This window comes from Paramormyrops kingsleyae, chromosome 4 (assembly GCF_048594095.1).
Source record: "Paramormyrops kingsleyae isolate MSU_618 chromosome 4, PKINGS_0.4, whole genome shotgun sequence".
Taxonomy (NCBI): domain Eukaryota; kingdom Metazoa; phylum Chordata; class Actinopteri; order Osteoglossiformes; family Mormyridae; genus Paramormyrops; species Paramormyrops kingsleyae.
In genome coordinates this window covers 12811557-12838093 of record NC_132800.1, presented here as the reverse complement: position 1 = coordinate 12838093, position 26537 = coordinate 12811557, and the positions used below count along the sequence as shown (strand labels likewise).

At 41.2% G+C, this 26537-nt stretch overlaps 2 protein-coding genes and 2 long non-coding RNA genes across 4 annotated transcripts in view; 3 read left to right on the top strand and 1 right to left on the bottom strand.

The window, feature by feature from the left end:
- LOC140588728 (uncharacterized) overlaps window positions 1-26537 on the top strand; it is a 462332-nt gene that overhangs the window by 57840 nt on the left and 377955 nt on the right. The window contains exons 8-10 of the mRNA XM_072710663.1: window positions 1851-1964; window positions 3674-3787; window positions 5387-5500. Of these exons, the coding sequence (XP_072566764.1) occupies window positions 1851-1964; window positions 3674-3787; window positions 5387-5500 (342 nt within the window). The remainder of the gene's footprint in view (window positions 1-1850; window positions 1965-3673; window positions 3788-5386; window positions 5501-26537) is intronic.
- Window positions 1-26537, top strand: part of LOC140588729 (NLR family CARD domain-containing protein 3-like) — a 300771-nt gene that overhangs the window by 194809 nt on the left and 79425 nt on the right. Inside the window, exon 6 of the mRNA XM_072710669.1 lies at window positions 12127-12300. Coding sequence (XP_072566770.1) covers window positions 12127-12300 — 174 coding nt within the window. The remainder of the gene's footprint in view (window positions 1-12126; window positions 12301-26537) is intronic.
- On the top strand, window positions 12915-15895 carry LOC140588749 (uncharacterized). The gene is made up of 2 exons (XR_011989930.1): window positions 12915-14000; window positions 14095-15895. It is a non-coding gene; the product is annotated as an uncharacterized lncRNA (long non-coding RNA).
- On the bottom strand, window positions 23056-26238 carry LOC140588748 (uncharacterized). Its single transcript, XR_011989929.1, has 2 exons — window positions 24951-26238; window positions 23056-24856 (listed from the first exon to the last, which is right to left on the bottom strand). It is a non-coding gene; the product is annotated as an uncharacterized lncRNA (long non-coding RNA).

Genomic DNA, 26537 nt, shown 5'->3' with positions numbered 1-26537 from the left:
CACGTAGAATTAAGGCAGTTCTGAAGGCGAAAGGGGGTCAAACACCGTATTAGTATGGTGTTCCTAATAATCCTTTAGGTGAGTGTATGTGGTTCTATAAATAAATGCGTTAAAATAGGTAAATGATTCTGTGCTGTCTAAATTGTATAAAAAGTTAGGCTACATGACACTTGAATGGGCTATACCCGAATGCATGGACGCATTATGAGAATATGTTTATGTTTCTTTGACATCCACTTTCACTTCAAGGTGGGAATTGTGACACTGTGGCCATCTCTCCCAAGATGAATCCCTGAGTAGTGAAAGAGCATATCAATTTTTTTTAACATGGTTACTCTCTTCCTTGTAAGCTGCTGCGCTTTATTTTAAGTTTTGAAATCAACGTACACATATATCCTCTGGTATGTCATGTGCTTTCGCATATCGTATAAATAATCATAGTGGGCCGTCATGACCAAAGACTGCCAGTGCAGCCCTGCTGGTGATCTAATCATGGTTAAAGTGTCACTGCAATTACCGCATTTTATATGCACAAATATAATGCAGAATGTGCGTTATGACAGGATTAGGTGGCAGCGGGAGCTTGTCCCCTTTCGCTTTTCGTTTATTATTAAGTCACATGGATAAAATCCCCTAAAACGGTCCGCCGTGCCACTGATTCCGTGCCCATTTCTGCTTCCTCATTTGACACGAAGTGGATAGTTTCCTGTCTGAAAATGAAAGTGATTTAAAGCTGGAATCGCCATTTTGTCAAGACACACGAATAAGATTCTGGAAGAAAATAAAGATATTTTTCATTGCCAGGTAAGATTATAGTAAACAGACTGAACTAATAATAAAATTAACATGTATGACACACTTATATAGAGCGGCGGTGCCACTGATTTAAGCGCTACTTCACTTTTCTGTCTTTCTCCTTTAAAGTAAAACGTCTTTTTGTTATTTCTGTAAATTGCATATTTATTGCCAAAGCATTTATCAGTAATACAGTTAAGATGTGTTGCATTGCATGTCGATCTAATTGCTGAGCCTGAATTTTGTGCTGGTGCTCCTAAAATTTTCAGTAACTTTCTCAGTACTAGTGGAGAAAGTCAGTCTGCAGCCCGGATATGAAATGTGTCAGAGTAACAGAGTGGAGACCCAGTGCGCTGATTCGGTGTAAAAGTGCTGAGTACTAGATATTGATTATGTATGTATCTGTTTACCCTTCATGTTCACAGAGGCCCCAGCAGGAATCATCTGTTCTGGATCGGCACAAAAATGGAGGAAGCTGCTTCTGAAATGCGCCCCCCTGTGGGGTGTAAGAGAAAGAGCCCTGAGAGGTAACAGTGTTACAGCCACTAGCATGCATGTCTCTCTGGGTCTATAGTCAGGCCATAACATAAAGTAAACTGGGCTCCTAGCTAGGGCTGGCTCAGCGGGCAGCACTGTAATATGTGTAGCTTAATAAAAAGACCTCGCCATCTTCTTTCTTCTCCTTTTTCTTACACAATTAGCCAGTTCTTTTATACAAGACGCGAGTAACAGATCATCCCCCCTGTACAAAATGGCCACATAACAAAAGATAAACAAGCAAACAAACAAATATATAAAAAGGAGAAAACTACCAAAGACCCGTCTAATGATGTAGCTTTTAACAATGATACTAAACCTTTCCTACAATAATCTAAATTATAGGTGTGACTATTTCATATTAAAGTTAACTGTAAACTAGCCTGTTTACATCAAGAGCTTCACAGCATATCAAAGTACATGAAGGCAGAGCAGAAGCTAAACAGCAGTGTGATGCCGTCCCCCTTGTATGAAGTATATTTATACCATGAGGGTTTGTTTCTTCTCACTGTCCACAGTGTCCTGATGGAGAGAGCAGACTCCCCTGTACCCAGCTGTGTTTCCCTGAAGAGTGACAGGTCAATGGCTCAACCAATCACCTTCAGTGAGGGACCTTTTCCTAAAGGTCAAAGGTAAATGTGCATTTAAACAAACACTGTTTAAAACACTCAAGCTCTCAGTCAAATGGCAAAGAGACATACAAGCTATGAGGAAAGAATCTTTATAATGAATGCATAATTTTTTAACTTGTCAAATGCAGTTGTCTTTGAGAATTTAAAGAGATGTTCTGTCTGTATTCTGTCTGTGTTCTACACTGTCCAGCCAAAAAAAGTCGCCATTTGAATTTAAATCAGCAAATACTTAAAAGCCAATGACTGGATCAGTTTTATATCTCAGCAACGTCATGCAGCAATAAAGTGAAGTCAGCTGAGAGCCTGAATCTACTGACTGGCCAGGTTATCACATCAATGGATGTTTTCTTTTTATTTACTCTGTGGTTAATTAATACATAAGTAATACGTAAAGTCTTACTATTTAACCTGATGTTTTTTTGAGTTAAATCTGCATACTTTTTGTAAATGAAGTATGATCATAGGCCCAGAGGCTTACTCTGCTGAGGCTGGGCGTAAACCGGCGACCTTCTGATCACAGGCCCAGAGGCTTGCTCTGCTGAGGCTGGGCGTAAACCGGCGACCTTCTGATCACAGGCCCAGAGGTTTACTCTGCTGAGGCTGGGCGTAAACTGGCGACATTCTTATCACAGGCCCAGAGGCTTACTCTGCTGAGGCTGGGCATAAACCGACGACCTTCTGATCACAGGCCCAGAGGCTTACTCTGCTGAGGCTGGGCGTATACTGGCGACATTCTTATCACAGGCCCAGAGGCTTACTCTGCTGAAGCTGGGCATAAACCGACGACCTGCTGATCACAGGCCCAGAGGCTTACTCTGCTGACGCTGGCCGTAAACTGGCGACATTTTTATCATAGGCCCAGAGGCTTACTCTGCTGAGGCTGGGCATAAACCGACGACCTTCTGATCACAGGCCCAGAGGCTTACTCTGCTGAGGCTTGGGCGTAAACCAACAACCTTCTGATCACAGGCCCAGAGGCTTACTCTGCTGAGGCCGGGCGTAAACAGGCGACCTTCTGATCACAGGCCCATAGGTTTACTCTGCTGAGGCCGGGCGTAAACCGGCAACCTTCTGATCACAGGCCTAGAGGCTCACTCTGCTGAGGCCGGGCGTAAACAGGCAACCTTCTGATCACAGGCCCAGAGGCTTCCTCTGCTGAGGCTGGGCATAAACCAATGACCTTATGATCACAGGCCCAGAGGCTTCCTCTGCTGAGGCTGGGCATAAACCAACAACCTTCTGATCACAGGCCCAGAGGCTTCCTCTGCCGAGGCTGGGCATACACCGGCAACCTTCTGATCACAGGCCCAGAGGCTTACTCTGCTGAGGCTGGGCATAAACCTTTTTCTTCCATGATCAGCCAGTTCTTTCATACAAGACGCGAGTAACAGATCATCCCTCCTATTCAAAATGGCCACATAACAAAAAATAAACAAGCAAACAAACAAATATATCAAAAGGAGCAAACTACCAAAGACCCGTCTAATGATGTAGCTTTTATCAATGATACTAAACCTACAATAATCTAAATTATAGGTGTGACTATTTCATATTAAAGTTAACTGTAAACTAGCCTGTTTACGTCTAGAGCTTCACAGCATATCAAAGTACATGAAGGCAGAGCAGAAGCTAAACTGCAGTGTGATGCCGTCCCCATTGTATGAAATATATTTATACCATGAGGGTTTGTTTCCTCTCACTGTCCACAGTGTCCTGATGGAGAGAGCAGACTCCCCTGTACCCAGCTGTGTTTCCATGAAGAGTGACGGATCAATGGGACATCGAATCAACTTCAGTGAGGGACCTTTTCCTACAGATCAAAGGTAAATGTGCATTTAAACAAACACTGTTTAAAACACTCAAGCTCTCAGTCAAATGGCAAAGAGACACATACAAGCTATGAGGAAAGAAACTTTATAATGAATGCATATTTTTTTAACTTGTCAAATGCAGTTGTCTTTGAGAATTTAAACAGATGTTCTGTCTGTATTCTGTCTGTGTTCTATACTGTCCAGCCAAAAAAAGTCGGCATTTGAATTTAAATCAGCAAATACTTAAAAGCCAATGTCTGGATCAGTTTTATAGCTCAGCAACGTCATGCAGCAATAAAGTGAAGTCAGCTGAGAGCCTGAATCTACTGACTGGCCAGGTTATCACATCAATGGATGTTTTCTTTTTATTTCCTCTGTGGTTAATTAATACATAAGTAATACGTAAAGTCTTACTATTTAACCTGATGTTTTTTTGAGTTAAATCTGCATACTTTTTGTAAATGAAGTATGATCATAGGCCCAGAGGCTTACTCTGCTGAGGCTGGGCGTAAACCGGCGACCTTCTGATCACAGGCCCAGAGGCTTACTCTGCTGAGGCTGGGCGTAAACTGGCGACATTCTTATCACAGGCCCAGAGGCTTACTCTGCTGAGGCTGGGCGTATACTGGCGACATTCTTATCACAGGCCCAGAGGCTTACTCTGCTGAAGCTGGGCATAAACCGACGACCTGCTGATCACAGGCCCAGAGGCTTACTCTGCTGACGCTGGGCGTAAACTGGCGACATTTTTATCATAGGCCCAGAGGCTTACTCTGCTGAGGCTGGGCATAAACCGACGACCTTCTGATCACAGGCCCAGAGGCTTACTCTGCTGAGGCTTGGGCGTAAACCAACAACCTTCTGATCACAGGCCCAGAGGCTTACTCTGCTGAGGCCGGGCGTAAACAGGCGACCTTCTGATCACAGGCCCATAGGTTTACTCTGCTGAGGCCGGGCGTAAACCGGCAATCTTCTGATCACAGGCCTAGAGGCTCACTCTGCTGAGGCCGGGCGTAAACAGGCAACCTTCTGATCACAGGCCCAGAGGCTTCCTCTGCTGAGGCTGGGCATAAACCAATGACCTTATGATCACAGGCCCAGAGGCTTCCTCTGCTGAGGCTGGGCATAAACCAACAACCTTCTGATCACAGGCCCAGAGGCTTCCTCTGCCGAGGCTGGGCATACACCGGCAACCTTCTGATCACAGGCCCAGAGGCTTACTCTGCTGAGGCTGGGCATAAACCTTTTTCTTCCATGATCAGCCAGTTCTTTCATACAAGACGCGAGTAACAGATCATCCCTCCTATTCAAAATGGCCACATAACAAAAAATAAACAAGCAAACAAACAAATATATCAAAAGGAGCAAACTACCAAAGACCCGTCTAATGATGTAGCTTTTATCAATGATACTAAACCTACAATAATCTAAATTATAGGTGTGACTATTTCATATTAAAGTTAACTGTAAACTAGCCTGTTTACGTCTAGAGCTTCACAGCATATCAAAGTACATGAAGGCAGAGCAGAAGCTAAACTGTAGTGTGATGCCGTCCCCATTGTATGAAATATATTTATACCATGAGGGTTTGTTTCCTCTCACTGTCCACAGTGTCCTGATGGAGAGAGCAGATTCCCCTGTACCCAGCTGTGTTTCCATGAAGAGTGACGGATCAATGGGACATCGAATCAACTTCAGTGAGGGACCTTTTCCTACAGATCAAAGGTAAATGTGCATTTAAACAAACACTGTTTAAAACACTCAAGCTCTCAGTCAAATGGCAAAGAGACACATACAAGCTATGAGGAAAGAAACTTTATAATGAATGCATATTTTTTTAACTTGTCAAATGCAGTTGTCTTTGAGAATTTAAACAGATGTTCTGTCTGTATTCTGTCTGTGTTCTATACTGTCCAGCCAAAAAAAGTCGCCATTTGAATTTAAATCAGCAAATACTTAAAAGCCAATGTCTGGATCAGTTTTATAGCTCAGCAACGTCATGCAGCAATAAAGTGAAGTCAGCTGAGAGCCTGAATCTACTGACTGGCCAGGTTATCACATCAATGGATGTTTTCTTTTTATTTCCTCTGTAGTTAATTAATACATAAGTAATACGTAAAGTCTTACTATTTAACCTGATGTTTTTTTGAGTTAAATCTGCATACTTTTTGTAAATGAAGTATGATCATAGGCCCAGAGGCTTACTCTGCTGAGGCTGGGCGTAAACCGGCGACCTTCTGATCACAGGCCCATAGGTTTGCTCTGCTGAGGCTGGGCGTAAACCGGCGACCTTCTGATCACAGGCCCAGAGGTTTGCTCTGCTGAGGCTGGGCGTAAACTGGCGACATTCTTATCACAGGCCCAGAGGCTTACTCTGCTGAGGCTGGGCATAAACCGACGACCTTCTGATCACAGGCTCAGAGGCTTACTCTGCTGAGCCACATGCTGCCCCCCCCCCTCAAAAAAACCCACTGTTGCCTCTGGCTGGCTCTCTGAGGGCATTTGGCAGGGACGATGTGAAGCGCTTTGAGACAATATAATATTGTGAAAATGCACTAAATATATACATTTGCATAGGATTGAATTAGATTAACTTTTCTGCCTTATTCACAGAGACCAAATTGAAGAATGCAGTTCAGATCTACATGATAAATCGGGTTTATCATCCATATTGAAGGTCTGTATTTGTTGCTGATATGTTTTCTTAGCTGTTATGTGAATTAGCTTATATTTTATACAGTTGAATAATAAGAAATTCATCCTGTTAAAGGAAATATATTTAAAACTATGATTCACATTTAAAACTTTGAAAAGGTTTGGTGCAAGTAGCAATAATTAACTGTGACTGTTTATTTTAGTCTCTAGAAGAAAAAGCCATAAAGTTCCTAAAGGATGAGCTGAAGAAGTTTGTGACGTACCTAGATCAGAATTACCCAGAATGCTCTGAGCCTCAGCTGGAGGAGGACAATGACCTGGACAGCGATGGTCAGATGCAGAAGACCTGTGGCAGAGAGGGAGCTCTGAAGATCACACTGTACATCCTGAGGACCATGAAGCAAAATGATCTCGCTGACATGCTGGAGAAGAGTAAGAGCCTCATGACATTCTGTACATGTACAGGACTGTGCTAAAGTCTTAGGCAGCCAGAGAGAAGGATCTTCATGTTGGTGTCTGAGCCAATCCAAAAACTTTCCTAAAATCACCCCAGTATTTGCAGAAATCATATATCCATGTATTTTTTTACTTGACCACTAGCACATGTCATATGGCTAATCAATATCTCATTGACATTTTTACTAATTTAATTAGTGAATGAAGTGAGCTGGTGGTGAAATGTTAGGAGCACATGGACTGGCTGTGGTGCCCTGAGGAGGTTTGGGGGCTGAAGTGATGCTTTAGGGTTTTTTCTCCCGGACAACTTACTTCCCAGATAAATGGCTTTAAAATCGTGGTGTCAATCGATTAAAAAATAATCCAGTTAATCACAATAATAGTGTCATGGATGCGGGTGGCTCAGGCACGGGAGCGAGGCATCAGGCACAAAAAAAAGGGGCGGACGACCCACTGGCGGCTCCAAGAACAAAAAGGGGTTTATTTAGTAAAACAGAAAACACTACAAACACAAAAACCAAAAGGACCACGAGGGTCAAAAACTAAAGGGGATAAATAAAGACCACAAATCACAAATAAACATAAACTAGGCTCAAAACCAAGACAATCAATACCAACCAACAACAACCCACGCAGAACACAATGAACCACTGGTGAACTAAACAGAAGCAGGAACTAAAATACTAAAGGGGTAACGAGACTAACACAGGACAGGTGAGACTAATTAACAAAGACCAGGGAAACGGGGCACAGGTGAAACTAATAACTCAAAGGAACTAAAAACAGGGAAACTAAGAACTAACCAAGGAAACATAAACCAACACTAGGGAATTAAACAGGTAAAGACACAAGCAGGGGCACAAGGAACAAAACCAAATACAAAATCAGACACAAGAACTAAAGAAACTCAAATGAAATACTAGGGAGCAAAATACAGAAACAGGAGGTGGGATTCAAACACAGGACAGAAGGGTACACAGACAACCACATGCTCAACACATTGAGCCACATGACCAGACAGCTAACAGGTGAGAAACAAAGACTAACATGAAGGACGGGATGACCAGCAACACCTGCTGGCCAAACGGGGAAGGGACACGGTAGGACCACAGCAGGGGCTGACCCTGACAAATAGGTTGTGATTAATTATGATTAATGTCACGTTTAAAATGGTGGTCGGCTATTTGCTAGTATTTTTTGGAAGATGAAACAAATACATGTGTGGTCTTGGAACAAAGAAATGCAGGACAAACTGGTCAAAGGAATCACACGTTTTTTTTTTAATATGACATCTTGGTTTTGAGGATTTATGACAGAATTGGAATTCTGGCTTTACAAAAAACATAGCACATACTATAAATATAACTCATCACATAATGTACATTTTTTTCTGACAGTTTTCACCAAGAGACCCCCTACCCTCCGTTAAAATGGTTCAGTCTCCCGCTCTGGGCTGCATTTCCCAAAAGCACAGTTGCTGACTTACATAGTTAGGAAACACGCCCCCTGCTGGCAGACGCTCTCTCACAGACCCGTAAGCAGAGAGACACCACACTAAACCACCATACTGGCCCTATAATGCGACGTGACGTCACACCTCTGGTCCCGATATACCCGCCCCCCCAATGTTAACACTGTAGCGCCGGTGGGAGGGCTTCCGTATAGCGGGGGCCTATTAGCATATCCCAGCATGCTCGCCGGCCATGTACATAGCCCTGTTGTGTTTGTTATTGTAAATCCTTGGCTGTTCCCCATTGTCCTGTGTGCCCTTGCCTGTGTCTTGCGTGAACCCTGCCGATCCTCACGTGTCTTTAGTCATTATATAAATTACCCACAGTTTGTGTGCCTGACTGTCCGGCATCTGACCTCCCTGTGTTTCCATCTTACGGTGCTTCTTGAGAAAATATTCTTCCTCTCATACTGATCAGAATCACAGAAAGAATTAATGCATTTTCCTCTCATTACTTTTCAGGACAGCTCATGTCGCAATATCTGCACAGAATCAAAAGTAACCTGAAGCAGAAATTTGAGTGTGTATTTGAAGGGAAAGCTAAGGATGGACAGCCAACACTTCTCAGTGAGATTTACACAGAACTCTACATAACTGAAGGGGGAGCTGGAGGAGTCAATGATGAACATGAAGTGAGACAGATTGAAACAGCATCCAAGAAAAGGGTAACAGAAGATACTACAGTCAAGTGCAATGATATATTTAAACCCTTACATGGGCGTGTGACACCTATCAGAACTGTACTCACAAAAGGGGTGGCAGGTATCGGGAAAACAGTCTCTGTGCAGAAAGTTATTCTCGACTGGGCAGAAGGAAAAGCAAACCAGGATGTTCACTTCATATTTGCTCTTCCTTTCCGGGACCTGAATTTGATTAAGGATGAGTACAGTCTGATTGATCTGCTTCACCACTTTGTCCCAGAACTGAAATCACTTGAATCCACTGAGCTGTTTAAGTACAAAGTCTTGTTCATCTTTGATGGTCTGGATGAGTGTCGCCTTCCTCTAGATTTTCAGAACAATGAGGGCTGGTTTGATATAACAGAGAAAACGTCACTGGATGTGCTGTTGACTAACCTCATGAAGGGGAATCTGCTTCCATCCGCTCTCCTCTGGATAACCTCCCGGCCAGCAGCAGCCAATCAGATACCTCCTGACTGCATCCACCAGGTGACAGAGATACGAGGGTTCAGTGATGCCCAGAAGGAGGAGTACTTCAGGAAGAGATTTAGTGATCAGAGTCTGGCCAGCAGGATTATCACACATGTGAAATCATCAAGGAGCCTCTTCATCATGTGCCACATACCTGTGTTCTGCTGGATTTCAGCCAGTGTCCTTGAAAGGCTTTTTAGTGAGACTGACAAGGGAGAAATTCCAAGGACGATGACTGAAATGTACACACACTTCCTGATCTTTCAGGCAAGTTTAAAAAAAGACAAGTATATGAAAAACTATGAAACCAAACTTAAGCAATACAGCAAGAAATTCCTTTTAAAACTTGGCAAACTGGCTTTTGACAACCTTGAGAAAGGCAATCTCATATTTTATGAGCAAGATCTGACAGAGAATGAGATTGATGTCACTGAAGCTTCAGTTTACTCTGGAGTGTGCACAGAAGTCTTTAAGGAGGAATATGGATTGTATCAGGAGAAGGTGTACTGCTTTGTGCATCTGAGCATCCAGGAGTATCTCGCTGCTTTATATGTGTTTCTGTCAAACTCATCAGCTGACCTGCTGAAGGCTGCAGTGGATCAGGCATTAAAGAGCAAGAATGGACACTTGGACCTCTACCTCCGCTTCCTTCTGGGCCTCTCAACAGACTCCAGTAAGACTTTGTTACAAAAACTACTGGGTCAGACAAGAATCAGCTCACATTGCACTTTTAAAGGATCCTTAAAAAGGCTACTGGGACAGACAACGGCCAAATACATCAGGGAGAAAATACACGAGAATTTATCTCCAGAAAGGACCATCAACCTATTCCACTGTCTGAATGAGCTGGGTGACAATTGTCTAGTAGAGGAAGTACAAAGATACCTGAATTCAGGAAGCCTTTCAGCAGAAGACCTCTCACCTGCACAGTACTCAGCTCTGGCCTTTGTGATGCTGATGTCAGATGAGGAGCTGGATGTGTTTGATCTGATGAAATTCTTCAGATCAGATAAAGAGCACTGGAGGCTGCTGCCTGTGGTCAAGAACTCCAGGACGGCTCTGTAAGTGACGTGGGGATGGGAAATCATGTCTGGTCTGGCAGTAATACATGAATATTGTTTGAAATGTCTGATGAATATTATTATTTTGATAATCTTGACTACAGCTGTTTCTATAGCAGTAGCTGATCTGGACCATAGACTTTATAATGACTGAAGGTAGTGATGTAGTAACAAAAAAAAAAGTGACGTTTCCGTTCCCGATGTGTACTTTCCCACCAATAACAACAACTGCAGTTATATATTAACATTGTTTAAAGTATATAATGAAAATGTAACATTTATTTCCCCTGTGGATTAATCACAAGGCTGGATTTTTTTTCTCCATGACAGTCTGGAACCCAGATTTTATATTGACTGTTAGTCATGTTAGTGATGTAGTAACGTGACAGGTTTTCCATGACCTTCCTTTGTGTGACAAACAGCCAAGAGCCAGAATATCACAGAATGTTCGGACTCTGTGCCCATGAGTGGAAGGACGCTGGTTCAGATCTCCTGGCTGGCAGAGTGATGTCATCACTGGGCCCTTGAGCAAATCCCTTAATGCCAATCACTGCAGGGGCACTGGATGCTGGTCGACCCTGCGCTGTGACCCCAAACTTCCTCTCACCTGTGTGTGTCTATGTGTCTCATGGAGCAGAATGGGAGGGTGAAAAGACAATTTCCCCATGGGGATAAATGAAGTATCACTGTTCATAAATATTTCTTTTAAATGAATGTTCCTTTTAAAAGCATATCTGATAGGATTGGTAGTCCAACAGTTAGGGTTTTGGTGATTTTATAAGTTCCCAGGTAAAGCAATTTAGGATTCCACTCACAGGATCAGGAATTCAGGTGTCATTTAAAAAGCATAAACTCCTCTGGACATCATTCAAATCCCACATAAACACACAAACACACACACACACACATACATATATCTCAGGCAGGAACTGAACCTGAAGCCTTAGATGGTCGGCTGTAGTGCTGATCACTGAGCCACAGCGCTGCTCAGAGCTTTATGAAAATACTTATGCAGATATTACAGAGTCTCAGGGTAACTGGCCCTTTAAGATCATTAAACAGCAGTGCATTAAAATTTGGTTTGCAGTTGGTTACAGAGTTTCAAGGACATTGAAACAACAAGATAACTGATATATTTTAATTAACCTGTGTGAATGGATTTTAGAGCATATTCACACTCATTCCCTCATTCAAACTGGCTCTGGAAGATTCTGCACACAAAACCTTTCAGGATATTTGTGCTTTGAAATGAAAATGTTCACTGTATTCTTCATGACAGGGAACATGATGAGCATCAGAGGATTGGCCAGCATTAAAAATGTACCATATTTAATCACTTTTCTAACTGGCGATTTAATTTTGTGTTGTGTTAATCCAAGAATTCTCTTTGAACTATAATCTGTGCCTTTTATTATACTGAAAAAAAGTTTGATTGGATATTTTGTATCACTCTGATCACTGATGTGTAGGATTTATACTGGTCTCTGTGTGTGTATAATAACACGACTTCTTTTGCAGGCTGAACAGCTGTAATCTCACAGAGAAATGCTGTGAGGTGCTGGCTTCAGCTCTCAGATCAAACTCCTCATCCCTGAGAGAGCTGGACCTGAGTGACAATGACCTGCAGGATTCAGGAGTGAAGCTGCTCTCTGCTGGACTGGGGGATTCACACTGTAAACTGGAGATACTGAGGTCAGTATTACTGGGTATTCCACACTGTAAACTGGGGACACTGAGGTCAGTATTACTGGGTATTCTACACTGTAAACTGGTGATACTGAGGTCAGTCATATTTGTCCGGTCAAATAGTAAACTGGTATTTCACGGTGACACTGCAACTGGGACACAGATTAAACCACAGGCCACAGGTATTTGACGGCACAATTGAGACACCCTCCACCCTGCAGACACAGAAAGGAGTGTCCTGGGAAGGGCTGAGGGATCAGCCACATGGCCAGTTCATTTACTCTGACTTAAGCTCCTGTTTAGGCCTCTAGATGCAGCAGAAGGACTAATATTATAAGAGCTTCTCATGTCTGAATTGTCTCAGCCAGTAAAGCGGCTGATCCTGAATCCAAGCTGCCTAAGCATGAACTATGTCAGTACTTTATAATAAAAAGTGTTTCTGTGACGTTTGCAAGGCAAGTCACAGCACTCACACCATTTCATTCCCACTAAGCAGGTATAGATTTCAGCTTCTTATTTCTCAGAAAAGAGGACATGATGCGGATGTTTTGTTTTAATATTGTTATACTGACTTAATATTGTTACACTGATTTATTTATTATAATTTAATCATTTATTATTATTTAATTATTTATTATAATGTAATTATTATTTTATATTGAGTAGAGTGCTTATGAGTGTGTTGTTTTGTCTGCATCCACCGGGTGCCGAGCAGGGGGGACTGAGCAGGGGGGGTTAAGGTCCCAAACACTGGGTCTGAGTGGGGGTGGGTTACCTGATGGAGTGTGAGCGTACGCTGTACCACCGTGGTAAGGTCCGTGGCTTTGGAGAATCTGTGGAAAAGGGCTCTGAGAGAGCGATGCTGTGTCTGTTGCGGTACCGTGGTAAGGTCCCGTGGCTTTGGATAATCCGCAAAGGACTCGGAGAGAGCGATGCCGGAGAGCTGAGAGTTGTGCTGCGCGAGACTGAAAGAAATCCTGTGAGAATGACCAAGTTGGAGCTAAGAATGAGAGGAGGGTCTGGGTCTGACGTCCAGTAAAAAACGCTTAGCAGTAGTTTGACCGTCTGTGTGTGTGTGTGTGTGTGTGTGTGAAAGCCGACACCCCCCTGCAGCAGTAGCAGTTTGGCCTTGTGTTTTTCCTCATGCAACCTATGTACATCCCGATAGGTCAAATCCCGGTCAAACTGTAATTTCGGCCACACATCAAGTTTGACACTTTGTATTTCAGTAAATTTTGTTAAAAGTTTTGTCTTTTCCCCCCGACTCCCCGCCACACATCAAGTTTGACATTTTGTATTCCAGTAAATTTTGTCTTTTCCCCCCGACTCCCCCCATACCGTCTGCGCAGTTAAAACGTACATCGAAATAGACAACAGATAAAACTTGACAGGACGTATATTTCTCCTTAAAGAATCCTAAAAAGTAAGCAACCGTAGATATTTTTATTACCTTGAGAAGGGTCCCCCTCCTTTGGTAAAGAGACACAAGTACCCCACACCCCGTATCATCAAGGCATTGCCCTACTGGAAAGAGAAAACTACATGGGACCTGCATAGAGTAAGTATATTATTTCTTTTATGCGTGTTTTATGATAAACACCATACAATAAAATAACTTAAAATAATTATTTTATTTTTAGAGATTCAGCTATTTTGGGTTTGTTTTTTTCTCTACGGGAGACGCTGCGGTTAGAAAACTCCATATAGTGAGTATATTATTTCTTTTATACATATGATAAACGCTATACATTAAAAATAACTTATTCTAATAATAGGTATTCTCTGTTTTCTATGTACAAGAGAGACGGCGCGGACCGGTCAAGAGAAAATCTACGCAAGACCTGAATCAGCAGGTATGGACGGAGCAACACCCCCCTCCTATACCTGAAGCGCTATTAAATGAAATAGACAACATCAACAACGCTAATAATGATGAAAATGATGCGGTTTACTTTGCTCAACACAACTCGCCACCCGCAGCGTCTGGTGAAGCGACGGCCCAAGAGCCCTGTTTGCTACCATCCTTAGAGACATTATTAATAACCTTCCTGTGCTGTTAGGGTCGGCACCGACCCATTTTTAAGTTTAACATGCATAAAAGCACCACATATATTTGTGCATACTCTTAAAACGAAAGGCTCCATATTGAACCTTTTAGATTGGTACATATATGACACTCCTTGGACATTCTCAATTAAAAGAAATGGCACCTTTTTGAAGGCAATGGTTATATTTCCTCTGGTTAGAACCCCTATAGTTCTATATAGCACACCCAAGAACCTTTTTTTTCGAAATATATACTGCATCAAAGTTTTTTGACTTTGTCAGGAATCTCTATTTAAACTAAATAAATGATAACAAAATCAAGGTAAGGCATCCCCACACATGTAAGGTAAGATAAGACCAGTTCAGTTTATTTATATAATTCTCTAGAGGTTTATTTTATCATTATTTTTTATTGAAAACGAGAGGAATGCTGTCAAAAGAAAGGTCCACAAAGCCACACCAAAAATATTAAAACCAGTCTTTTCATGGATAAGGAAGCCTAACAAGGTAACCAAGAAGTAAGAAACAAATTGGATGATAAATAATTGTTTTGAGGGTATCTTATGGCTGATGTACTGTAAGACACGTGCTGCTTGACACCGACCCGTCTAACATAAGAGACAGGAACAGAAAGCTAACATAGGCCGAAGGTTAAGCGTGTTAAATGAAAGGCAGCGGGATAATTCCCCATAATGCCGCACTATAACAAAATCAAACGCGACGTGAAAATGTTTAATAGACCTCAATAAAAATGTCAGGGACGTCTACGACAAACGCAGATTGTTGCCTAGTGGGGAAACTGCCTTTTGGATACCGAACTGTAAAAACTAGCAGCATCGCAAAAAGGGTGTTGTAAGTCTTTAAAAATATTTCATCGAATGAATTTGTTAGTGTAACATGAAAGTTTTTTCAAAGTAAGATGTACAGATGTTTTAAAATGTAACATGTGAAAGTTTTTTCAAAGTAAGATGTACAGATATTTTAGAATGTAATATGAAAGTTTTTCAAAGATGTACAGATGTTTTAAAATGTAATATGAAAGTTTTTCAAAGTAAGATGTACAGATGTTTTAAAATGTAACATGAAAGTTTTTCAAAGTAAGATGTACAGATGTTTTAAAAAATGTAACATGAAAGTTTTTCAAAGTAAGATGTACAGATGCTTTAAAAATGTTCGGGTGTTTTATTTTCTAGACGCGTTGTACAAAAACGGTTTGTTATGTGTACGCAGCGCAAGCATGTTTGTACAAAGTTTTATGCATTCATTTTGCGAATCAGTTTTGAAATCTAATATGAACGTGGCTTTTATTTTACAAAAACAAAGTTGCAAAAAATTTGTAGGCTCTTTATCAAAGCAGATTTTGTTAATATAACATGAAGTTTTTTTTTATTATTTTCAAAGTTGCACAAGGGTTTTAAAATGTAACATGTATACGTGTGTTTTATTTTTCAAACTTGTACAAAAACGTGTGTGTACATTTATCAAATGAGTTTTAAAATGCAACATGTACAGGTATTTTATTATTCAAAATAAAAGTTGTACATACATTTTGTTATATGTATGCAGCACGGTCATGTTTTTAAAATGTGCTAATATTTGCGGGATGGTGGGAATAAAGCGTATTTAAAAGGGGTACCTCTCGTGGAATCTACCAATCTTTAGCAGCTTTTGAACCCTGAGCCACACGGGGACTGGGGTTTTTAACCGTGAGACTCGACACCTAGCTACGCATTAGATCCTTACTTCAGCAATGGTCCCCATGTACCCAGTGTAGGGTCAGGTCCATCGCAAGAGAAAGAACCGCCGTGAAAGAACGATCCACCAGCATTTTGTGTATCAACGAATCTGTAATCATTCTTTCCATTCATTATATGCTGAGTTTTCCAAAATTGTTTTTTAGCTGAAGCATCAAAAGCTGTAACTTCGAGTGCACCTGGTTTAATAGCATTTTATTTATAACAGTAGGAGCTTGTAAACTGCATTTAGCGGTCGCATGAAAACACATTAAAAACTTTAAAGAATAAAGCTTTAGTTATTTTTAATAAAGACGGCTTTCTAGTAAATGGTTTTCCTACAAGGTGACCCCGCGGCCTATACTTAAGACATCCGGGCGCCTGATTTGAGATGTTTACTGAGGACGGTATGTTAAGTTAACAGTGGTGACTGAGCTGCACCGTGTTTGACTCTTAATGAAACTTAGACCTAATTCAACAGAACCAGTCGTCATCCACTTTGCAGTGAGATTTCTGTGCGAAATGTGAACAAAGATTCATTTTCTTACTTTACCACTTATCGGATAACAAGGGAAATGGCAGCGGCAATAACCTACACAGTTATTTGTTCCTTCCATATGTATATATATAGCACCGCAGAACGTTTTGCACTTTTTTGCACTATTTGTTTATTGTTTGTTGTGTGTTCTACATGCATGTTTGCACTGGAGGATCTGCTTTTTATTCTCATTGTACATGAGTATAGTGACAATAAAAAGGCATTTCATTCATTCATAATATGTCGGACACAATGGCTCTGAGCACCAGGGAGTCCACCGTGAGGCGCACGAGCTGCTAGCTGATGTAATGCTGCGAACGGTCGGGGCTCTGACATTCTTAAGGTGCGGCTATCTATCCCCGAGACACTTTAGCCAGGAGCGTGTATATTTGCGCTTATTAATGCTGCAGTGTCAGGGTTTTGCTGACTCTTATAGGAAGCTGGCTAGCAATAACATTTTTTAGCTGGTCTTTTTCATTTAGTACATACACGGTTTAGAAGAAAACCTAATCACCATTAAAAAAAATAAATAAATAAACGTACAAAACTATTGAAATCCCCCAGAAGCATGTGCATATTTTTCTGGTTTGCATGTTGTGTGTGTGTGTGTGGTTACCTAAGCACAGTCGGCCTAGTGTTTGATAGGTGATGGAGAAGCGTACGGTCGTGGGGACAATAAACTACATGCGCCTATGCCAACATGTGTTTAAGTATAGCGACAAACATGGACGCTTTCTTTAACGTAAAACAGTTAAAGGCTCATACGGTTTTGTTTACATTTTTATTTTTTTAATTTCAAGTAGCCTCTAATCACCTTACATTAGTTCTGATTTACTGTAGTCACCAATCAGAGTATTTTAAAACAATGGCACTGAAATGTCACCACATGTTAAAGCTAACAAAGTAACATGATTATATCAGCGGAACAAACCAGTCGCCGGTACGTATAGACAGATCATGTGTTGCTCAACAATCGACAGCATTTTGAAATCTATTTGTATTTAGACAAATATATTGGGAATAAAGCGTTGTGTTTTAAAAGGCAGACATTGAGGTCGAATTTAAATTGGTCACAATTGTATTGTTTTCCGCAGCTAGAAGTGTCGGCTGAGGTTGATTTTAATTGGCATGTCAGTTTAGGATTCTTGCAGTAGAAGTTATGTAGTGAATTGCGGTACTCTGAAATTAAGTGATATGTGTATTAGAATCGTGAAGCGTCATCTTCCTTTGTTTTAGGTTCACCCCGGGCATTTTATGAATTGTAATGTAATATCAGACAGTGTGTGATGAATTTCTGAAGGCCTGTTATAGGCCTATATGACAATTTCGTGGAAACGTCTCATGGAAAAATGTAGTTGCAGTTTGTCAGGACTAAAGACTGGCTAATATGACATGGTGAACAAGTCCTGTGGTTAAAGAATGCCGGCCTGTTGCTTAAAACATTGTGTTGTATGCCGAATGTTTCTTGCCCATAGACTACATGTTGCTATACTGTTCCTTTATAATATTCAAGTATTATTTTTTAAATCATTTAATGAAATAGGTAAATACCTCATCATTGATGACTATGGTCCACCTGAGTGACAAGTAACCCGTCCTGGACAGAGGTTTCTTCAAGGCCTGTTGTGGGAACCCCATGGTGTAGCATTAAGAGAAAGAATACAGGGAGTGGTACAAATGAGCAGTTGTCCTGCCCCCTTTTACTCATTTTGGATGCTTAAATTACTAAATTGTGATTTTAATGCTCATCTGTATGATTCTATGGTCTGAGCGAGTCTCCAGTACTACATGAATGGTAAACTTAAAAACTCTACTTCTCTTAGCTTAATGATATTTTCTTTTACTGTGTACGATTGGTAGAAATGAAAATCGTGATTTGTCTCTCAGCTTGTGTGTGTGTGTGTGTGTCTGTGTGTGTGCGTGCGGTGTGTCAACAATGGCAATTATTCACTAAATTCTAAACAAACCCACATATAAAACCCCCTCCCCACCCACCCCAGACACCTATAAAACACAGCATTCTTGCTCTCACCCCCCCACTCATTTTGTGAAAAAGCATGTCTGTTGCCAAGACTACAGCTCGTGTCTTGAGTCGTACATACTATGACCCCAGCCACCCGGGGTCATACGGAGGGGCCTCCAGACTGCAGAGAGCCGTGCAGGAAGATACGGGGGAAAAAAGTGGCTACTGATGACATCAGAGAGTGGCTGTCTATGCAAGACAGTTATACTTTACATAAGCCGGCTAAAAAGAATTTCCCCAGGAGCAGAGTGTTTAATACCGAGAGCCATGTATCAGCGGCAGGCCGGTTTATGCGACATGCAAGGGCTGGCGATGTACAACGACGGGTTAAAGTATCTCCTTACGGCAAACCCACATATAAAACCCCCTCCCCAACCTCCCCAGACACCAGCCCTTTTCCTGGAGGACATGTCTGAATTTACTTTTGGGTCGATACAGCACAACAAGTCTTCTCCTCAACTTAACCCCCAGCGATCCCCATCCATGACCCTCTATACTTTTGGACAGCGAATGGATACAACGCCACCAGAGCTTCCTCAATACACTCCGCGGCAGGCCGCATCATGGTGCCCGTATGGGGTTCTGTTCCAGTCACAACCTCCGCGTGCGGACTCTGCCCTAATGGATACATCGCGGGTTACTGCATCGATGTTGGATGATTTCCGCGATCGTTTTGCGGCTCCATCATTATCTGGAGATTCTGGGTGTGGCGGCATCACCGTAGCTGCCATGAAGATAATCAAAGGGTCACTTGCCTTTATTCTGGATCGGCTAATCGAAGATGACTTGAAGGCGACCTGTATCGGCTGTACTGTGAAACACCCTAGCCTGCTTCAGCACACGTGTCGCTATGAACCTGTACCGTTTTATTTCTTTAACAATTTTGAAAAGCTGTTCAAAAAGCTGTATAGGCCACGGCTTAAACATATTATCACAAAGGCGGTGGCCATGTTTCACCCTCATACCGCTCCTGTAAAAATACATGCATCAATCGATGTGTTAGTTTCTGAACTTAAAGGCCAAATTAATGTACGGGCCAAATTGCGCGAGCTGAAACGCTTCGCTGAAGACGGTGATTGTGAGTATGCTGTAGATGAGGCGTTTAATGATTTCTGCAATTTGTACACATGCGAGCAGCCTATGGCTGGTGTGTAAACGTCTGTCAAAATGTGATTGGCTGCTCATTTTTATATGCTTTCTAAATAAAATGAGTTGAGTCATGAAAACATTGTGTCGTTATTGCTAACAAGTACTTGACCGTGTTTATTTTACGCCATCAAAACCCTGGGTCATTTGGTGGCGTAGATAGATTATACAGGGTGGTACACATGTTGCCTGCTTAAGGGTGACATAATGGGGTAGTTGTACATCGCCAGCCCTTGCATGTCGCATAAACCGGCCTGCCGCTGATACATGGCTCTCGGTATTAAACACTCTGCTCCTGGGGAAATTCTTTTTAGCCGGCTTATGTAAAGTATAACTGTCTTGCATAGACAGCCACTCTCTGATGTCATCAGTAGCCACTTTTTTCCCCCGTATCTTCCTGCACGGCTCTCTGCAGTCTGGAGGCCCCTCCGTATGACCCCGGGTGGCTGGGGTCATAGTATGTACGACTCAAGACACGAGCTGTAGTCTTGGCAACAGACATGCTTTTTCACAAAATGAGTGGGGGGGTGAGAGCAAGAATGCTGTGTTTTATAGGTGTCTGGGGTGGGTGGGGAGGGGGTTTTATATGTGGGTTTGTTTAGAATTTAGTGAATAATTGCCATTGTTGACACACCGCACGCACACACACAGACACACACACACACACACAAGCTGAGAGACAAATCACGATTTTCATTTCTACCAATCGTACACAGTAAAAGAAAATATCATTAAGCTAAGAGAAGTAGAGTTTTTAAGTTTACCATTCATGTAGTACTGGAGACTCGCTCAGACCATAGAATCATACAGATGAGCATTAAAATCACAATTTAGTAATTTAAGCATCCAAAATGAGTAAAAGGGGGCAGGACAACTGCTCATTTGTACCACTCCCTGTATTCTTTCTCTTAATGCTACACCATGGGGTTCCCACAACAGGCCTTGAAGAAACCTCTGTCCAGGACGGGTTACTTGTCACTCAGGTGGACCATAGTCATCAATGATGAGGTATTTACCTATTTCATTAAATGATTTAAAAAATAATACTTGAATATTATAAAGGAACAGTATAGCAACATGTAGTCTATGGGCAAGAAACATTCGGCATACAACACAATGTTTTAAGCAACAGGCCGGCATTCTTTAACCACAGGACTTGTTCACCATGTCATATTAGCCAGTCTTTAGTCCTGACAAACTGCAACTACATTTTTCCATGAGACGTTTCCACGAAATTGTCATATAGGCCTATAACAGGCCTTCAGAAATTCATCACACACTGTCTGATATTACATTACAATTCATAAAATGCCCGGGGTGAACCTAAAACAAAGGAAGATGACGCTTCACGATTCTAATACACATATCACTTAATTTCAGAGTACCGCAATTCACTACATAACTTCTACTGCAAGAATCCTAAACTGACATGCCAATTAAAATCAACCTCAGCCGACACTTCTAGCTGCGGAAAACAATACAATTGTGACCAATTTAAATTCGACCTCAATGTCTGCCTTTTAAAACACAACGCTTTATTCCCAATATATTTGTCTAAATACAAATAGATTTCAAAATGCTGTCGATTGTTGAGCAACACATGATCTGTCTATACGTACCGGCGACTGGTTTGTTCCGCTGATATAATCATGTTACTTTGTTAGCTTTAACATGTGGTGACATTTCAGTGCCATTGTTTTAAAATACTCTGATTGGTGACTACAGTAAATCAGAACTAATGTAAGGTGATTAGAGGCTACTTGAAATTAAAAAAATAAAAATGTAAACAAAACCGTATGAGCCTTTAACTGTTTTACGTTAAAGAAAGCGTCCATGTTTGTCGCTATACTTAAACACATGTTGGCATAGGCGCATGTAGTTTATTGTCCCCACGACCGTACGCTTCTCCATCACCTATCAAACACTAGGCCGACTGTGCTTAGGTAACCACACACACACACACAACATGCAAACCAGAAAAATATGCACATGCTTCTGGGGGATTTCAATAGTTTTGTACGTTTATTTATTTATTTTTTTTAATGGTGATTAGGTTTTCTTCTAAACCGTGTATGTACTAAATGAAAAAGACCAGCTAAAAAATGTTATTGCTAGCCAGCTTCCTATAAGAGTCAGCAAAACCCTGACACTGCAGCATTAATAAGCGCAAATATACACGCTCCTGGCTAAAGTGTCTCGGGGATAGATAGCCGCACCTTAAGAATGTCAGAGCCCCGACCGTTCGCAGCATTACATCAGCTAGCAGCTCGTGCGCCTCACGGTGGACTCCCTGGTGCTCAGAGCCATTGTGTCCGACATATTATGAATGAATGAAATGCCTTTTTATTGTCACTATACTCATGTACAATGAGAATAAAAAGCAGATCCTCCAGTGCAAACATGCATGTAGAACACACAACAAACAATAAACAAATAGTGCAAAAAAGTGCAAAACGTTCTGCGGTGCTATATATATACATATGGAAGGAACAAATAACTGTGTAGGTTATTGCCGCTGCCATTTCCCTTGTTATCCGATAAGTGGTAAAGTAAGAAAATGAATCTTTGTTCACATTTCGCACAGAAATCTCACTGCAAAGTGGATGACGACTGGTTCTGTTGAATTAGGTCTAAGTTTCATTAAGAGTCAAACACGGTGCAGCTCAGTCACCACTGTTAACTTAACATACCGTCCTCAGTAAACATCTCAAATCAGGCGCCCGGATGTCTTAAGTATAGGCCGCGGGGTCACCTTGTAGGAAAACCATTTACTAGAAAGCCGTCTTTATTAAAAATAACTAAAGCTTTATTCTTTAAAGTTTTTAATGTGTTTTCATGCGACCGCTAAATGCAGTTTACAAGCTCCTACTGTTATAAATAAAATGCTATTAAACCAGGTGCACTCGAAGTTACAGCTTTTGATGCTTCAGCTAAAAAACAATTTTGGAAAACTCAGCATATAATGAATGGAAAGAATGATTACAGATTCGTTGATACACAAAATGCTGGTGGATCGTTCTTTCACGGCGGTTCTTTCTCTTGCGATGGACCTGACCCTACACTGGGTACATGGGGACCATTGCTGAAGTAAGGATCTAATGCGTAGCTAGGTGTCGAGTCTCACGGTTAAAAACCCCAGTCCCCGTGTGGCTCAGGGTTCAAAAGCTGCTAAAGATTGGTAGATTCCACGAGAGGTACCCCTTTTAAATACGCTTTATTCCCACCATCCCGCAAATATTAGCACATTTTAAAAACATGACCGTGCTGCATACATATAACAAAATGTATGTACAACTTTTATTTTGAATAATAAAATACCTGTACATGTTGCATTTTAAAACTCATTTGATAAATGTACACACACGTTTTTGTACAAGTTTGAAAAATAAAACACACGTATACATGTTACATTTTAAAACCCTTGTGCAACTTTGAAAATAATAAAAAAAAACTTCATGTTATATTAACAAAATCTGCTTTGATAAAGAGCCTACAAATTTTTTGCAACTTTGTTTTTGTAAAATAAAAGCCACGTTCATATTAGATTTCAAAACTGATTCGCAAAATGAATGCATAAAACTTTGTACAAACATGCTTGCGCTGCGTACACATAACAAACCGTTTTTGTACAACGCGTCTAGAAAATAAAACACCCGAACATTTTTAAAGCATCTGTACATCTTACTTTGAAAAACTTTCATGTTACATTTTTTAAAACATCTGTACATCTTACTTTGAAAAACTTTCATGTTACATTTTAAAACATCTGTACATCTTACTTTGAAAAACTTTCATATTACATTTTAAAACATCTGTACATCTTTGAAAAACTTTCATATTACATTCTAAAATATCTGTACATCTTACTTTGAAAAAACTTTCACATGTTACATTTTAAAACATCTGTACATCTTACTTTGAAAAAACTTTCATGTTACACTAACAAATTCATTCGATGAAATATTTTTAAAGACTTACAACACCCTTTTTGCGATGCTGCTAGTTTTTACAGTTCGGTATCCAAAAGGCAGTTTCCCCACTAGGCAACAATCTGCGTTTGTCGTAGACGTCCCTGACATTTTTATTGAGGTCTATTAAACATTTTCACGTCGCGTTTGATTTTGTTATAGTGCGGCATTATGGGGAATTATCCCGCTGCCTTTCATTTAACACGCTTAACCTTCGGCCTATGTTAGCTTTCTGTTCCTGTCTCTTATGTTAGACGGGTCGGTGTCAAGCAGCACGTGTCTTACAGTACATCAGCCATAAGATACCCTCAAAACAATTATTTATCATCCAATTTGTTTCTTACTTCTTGGTTACCTTGTTAGGCTTCCTTATCCATGAAAAGACTGGTTTTAATATTTTTGGTGTGGCTTTGTGGACCTTTCTTTTGACAGCATTCCTCTCGTTTTCAATAAAAAATAATGATAAAATAAACCTCTAGAGAATTATATAAATAAACTGAACTGGTCTTATCTTACCTTACATGTGTGGGGATGCCTTACCTTGATTTTGTTATCATTTATTTAGTTTAAATAGAGATTCCTGACAAAGTCAAAAAACTTTGATGCAGTATATATTTCGAAAAAAAAGGTTCTTGGGTGTGCTATATAGAACTATAGGGGTTCTAACCAGAGGAAATATAACCATTGCCTTCAAAAAGGTGCCATTTCTTTTAATTGAGAATGTCCAAGGAGTGTCATATATGTACCAATCTAAAAGGTTCAATATGGAGCCTTTCGTTTTAAGAGTATGCACAAATATATGTGGTGCTTTTATGCATGTTAAACTTAAAAATGGGTCGGTGCCGACCCTAACAGCACAGGAAGGTTATTAATAATGTCTCTAAGGATGGTAGCAAACAGGGCTCTTGGGCCGTCGCTTCACCAGACGCTGCGGGTGGCGAGTTGTGTTGAGCAAAGTAAACCGCATCATTTTCATCATTATTAGCGTTGTTGATGTTGTCTATTTCATTTAATAGCGCTTCAGGTATAGGAGGGGGGTGTTGCTCCGTCCATACCTGCTGATTCAGGTCTTGCGTAGATTTTCTCTTGACCGGTCCGCGCCGTCTCTCTTGTACATAGAAAACAGAGAATACCTATTATTAGAATAAGTTATTTTTAATGTATAGCGTTTATCATATGTATAAAAGAAATAATATACTCACTATATGGAGTTTTCTAACCGCAGCGTCTCCCGTAGAGAAAAAAACAAACCCAAAATAGCTGAATCTCTAAAAATAAAATAATTATTTTAAGTTATTTTATTGTATGGTGTTTATCATAAAACACGCATAAAAGAAATAATATACTTACTCTATGCAGGTCCCATGTAGTTTTCTCTTTCCAGTAGGGCAATGCCTTGATGATACGGGGTGTGGGGTACTTGTGTCTCTTTACCAAAGGAGGGGGACCCTTCTCAAGGTAATAAAAATATCTACGGTTGCTTACTTTTTAGGATTCTTTAAGGAGAAATATACGTCCTGTCAAGTTTTATCTGTTGTCTATTTCGATGTACGTTTTAACTGCGCAGACGGTATGGGGGGAGTCGGGGGGAAAAGACAAAATTTACTGGAATACAAAATGTCAAACTTGATGTGTGGCGGGGAGTCGGGGGGAAAAGACAAAACTTTTAACAAAATTTACTGAAATACAAAGTGTCAAACTTGATGTGTGGCCGAAATTACAGTTTGACCGGGATTTGACCTATCGGGATGTACATAGGTTGCATGAGGAAAAACACAAGGCCAAACTGCTACTGCTGCAGGGGGGTGTCGGCTTTCACACACACACACACACACACACACAGACGGTCAAACTACTGCTAAGCGTTTTTTACTGGACGTCAGACCCAGACCCTCCTCTCATTCTTAGCTCCAACTTGGTCATTCTCACAGGATTTCTTTCAGTCTCGCGCAGCACAACTCTCAGCTCTCCGGCATCGCTCTCTCCGAGTCCTTTGCGGATTATCCAAAGCCACGGGACCTTACCACGGTACCGCAACAGACACAGCATCGCTCTCTCAGAGCCCTTTTCCACAGATTCTCCAAAGCCACGGACCTTACCACGGTGGTACAGCGTACGCTCACACTCCATCAGGTAACCCACCCCCACTCAGACCCAGTGTTTGGGACCTTAACCCCCCCTGCTCAGTCCCCCCTGCTCGGCACCCGGTGGATGCAGACAAAACAACACACTCATAAGCACTCTACTCAATATAAAATAATAATTACATTATAATAAATAATTAAATAATAATAAATAATTAAATTATAATAAATAAATAAACTATATACAAATAAACCCCTATCCCAACGCTCAACTGGCTCACAGCCAAAAAAAAAAGCCCCCCCTCCCACTACCTCATGACGTCACCCGGCTTGCACCCACCGCCTGTCACTTTTTGATTTATTTGACCTTTGTGACCTTTGACCCAACCTGTCATTTTGACAAAAGCGGCATTCTCCATCTCTCTACACTGTGTACTAGAGTAAATACCTGGGCTGGACTTTTCACAGTTTCATAGCAGAGGAACCTAAATCACATTTCCTCAGGCGGAATTACACCAAATAAAATACTCTCTTATTTTGGGTACCTGCTGCATGGACCCCTTCCTGTGTCACATCAGCCGCCTGTCAGCTATGAGAGAGGAATCACTCCTGTAATCAGCTCTCACTGCACTGTACACATCTGTGTGGACCACAGTGTTTAAAATGTTCATGTGCTAAGGTCTCTCAAACAGGATTCCTGAAAGT